General features: G+C 56.9%; 1 protein-coding gene across 1 annotated transcript in view; it reads left to right on the top strand.

Moving 5' to 3' along the window:
* The window catches only part of SIGLEC15 (sialic acid binding Ig like lectin 15), a 17,181-nt gene that overhangs the window by 7,577 nt on the left and 7,396 nt on the right, over positions 1 to 2,208 (top strand). Inside the window, exons 2-3 of the mRNA XM_023532057.1 lie at positions 1,325 to 1,384; positions 1,739 to 2,122. Coding sequence (XP_023387825.1) covers positions 1,325 to 1,384; positions 1,739 to 2,122 — 444 coding nt within the window. The remainder of the gene's footprint in view (positions 1 to 1,324; positions 1,385 to 1,738; positions 2,123 to 2,208) is intronic.

The raw sequence follows: 2,208 nt of genomic DNA, 5'->3' as shown, positions 1-2,208 counted from the left end.
TGTGAAAAAAGAATTTGTGGTTTTACTTGATTGCAAACTCAGAACAAGCACAAAATGAGGTTGTGTACAAGGCACAGCTCACACAGCCAATTCGTACCCCACTCTGCTGGTCCCACGCAGCTGGAGCACACACCTGGAGCCCTGGGTCAGGACACTACACTGCTGGGCGAGTACCCAGCAGGCAGTGAGAATGGGGAGGGGCCTGGGACTTCCATCAAAGAAAGGAAGGCTTAATGGGTCTGGGATCCTGGAAAGGCCACCACAAGAAGGGGATGTGCATGCTCCTAAGAGCACTGGTGGTCATATGGGTAGTGGGTGACTTTGTTTCTGTGCAAGAGGAATGCTCTGACCTGTAGATCACTTGTAGATGGGATGGGCTCCCTGGAGGATGGTCTGCCAGCTGTGAGCTGAGAGGATTCCTGCCCAGGGCATGAGTCGGGGTTGGGCTACCACAAAGAGCAAAGAGCACTGGACTTGGAGTCAGAAAAGCTAGGTTTCTCCCAACTTCTGTCTATGTGACTCTGGGTCTCTACTTTCTCATCTGCCCTGTTTTTCTACCCTTGGTGTTTTGAAGGTCATGTGACATGATGTATGTAAAAGAACTATGTAAATTGCAACGCCCTTAGGAAATACAAGAGCTGCAATGTTATTCCCTCTAAATATGCCTTTTGTGAACCGCACCTGGGGCACTAGCTGTGAAGCTTGCTCTCCCTCTTTGGGGAGGCACCACCCCTGACATGATCCTCCCAGAACCAGCACTGACACCCACCCACCTACCCTGCTCACCCCTCTCTCAAAGCAGCACATATTCAACTGCACAGGCAGTGTGACTCACCGTGCTCTGTGAGCTGGAGGCAGAGTGGTTCCGGATCTTACCTCAACCAGACTTCAGAGGCTCACAATGCAGGAAGTGAGGAAACTGAGTCCAGAGGTGCTTGCACAGAGCAAGGAGGCAGGATAACCGCTCACCACTCTCGGCCTCTCAGCTCCCTGTCTACTAGGCATTAACCACTTGGAAAGTCCACTTGGGTTGACATAGATTCTAGAGGAATTTCATCCACTAACTCAACACATTAACTTCAAAACATACCATCCCCTCCCGAGCCTCAGTTTCCCCTCTCTGAATGAGACTGTTGGTTTCCATGGATGAGCCCCAACATTCCACACCTATAGTTCACTAGAGTGCGGGCTGTGGAGTCAGGCCATTCTGAGTTTCAGTGATGGCTTTGCCTCATCTTAGCTGTGTGACCTCAGGCAATTACTCAACCTCTCTGTGCCTCGGTTCCTTAACATGTAACCCAGGGATAACTGTGTTTACCTCTAGGATCATATGTGAGAACCAAAAGAGATACTACTGGGAACTTGCTCAACACAGATGTGCACAGTAAGTGCATTTATTCTTCTCATTTTCTTGGAGGTCTTGGAATCTCAGGAACCCAGGGCTTTTCTGCAACAGGGGAAGTGATGGGGTCATCGGGCTGTAGGTGAGGTGGAATCACCCAGAGAGAAGAGAGAAGCAAATAGTCCCAGGAAAGTGGGGGAGGGTTCAAGCACTTGGTGAGTCTTCGGAGTCAAGGGCCCTGGAGATGCCTCTCGAGTCACGGGGTGGGTCTCCAGGCCCCACCCCAAGGGGTCCCTCCGGAGTCCTGGAGTGTCCAGACCCCACAGGGGGTCCCTCCGGAGTCCTGGGCGGGAGCGGAAGGGCTAAGGCTGACGCACCCCGCCCGCCCACCTGCAGGTGTCCCGTCGCAGCACTGGTCCATGCAGGTGCCGGCAGAGGTGAGTGCGATGGCGGGCGAGGCGGCCGTTCTGCCCTGCACCTTCACGCACCCGCACCGCCACTACGATGGGCCTCTGACTGCCATCTGGCGCTCCGGCGAGCCCTACGCCGGCCCGCAGGTGTTCCGGTGCGCGGCGGCGAGCGGCAGCAAGCTCTGCCAGACGGCGCTCAGCCTGCACGGCCGCTTCCGCCTGCTGGGCAACCCGCGCCGCAACGACCTCTCGCTGCGCGTCGAGCGCCTGGCCCTGGCCGACGACGGCCGCTACTTCTGCCGCGTCGAGTTTGCCGGCGACATCCACGACCGCTACGAGAGCCGCCACGGCGTCCGGCTCCGCGTGACCGGTGAGCGCGGCGGGGTCTGGAGCTGCCTGGCCGGCGCGGCGCCTTCCTTCCCTCCCCGCCCTCCCGCCCTTCCCCGGAGGGCCCTT

Source organism: Pteropus vampyrus, unplaced genomic scaffold, assembly GCF_000151845.1.
Source record: "Pteropus vampyrus isolate Shadow unplaced genomic scaffold, Pvam_2.0 Scaffold3, whole genome shotgun sequence".
Lineage (NCBI taxonomy): Eukaryota > Metazoa > Chordata > Mammalia > Chiroptera > Pteropodidae > Pteropus > Pteropus vampyrus.
The sequence above is the reverse complement of the archived record's forward strand: the minus strand, read 5'-3'. Positions and strand labels throughout refer to the sequence as shown.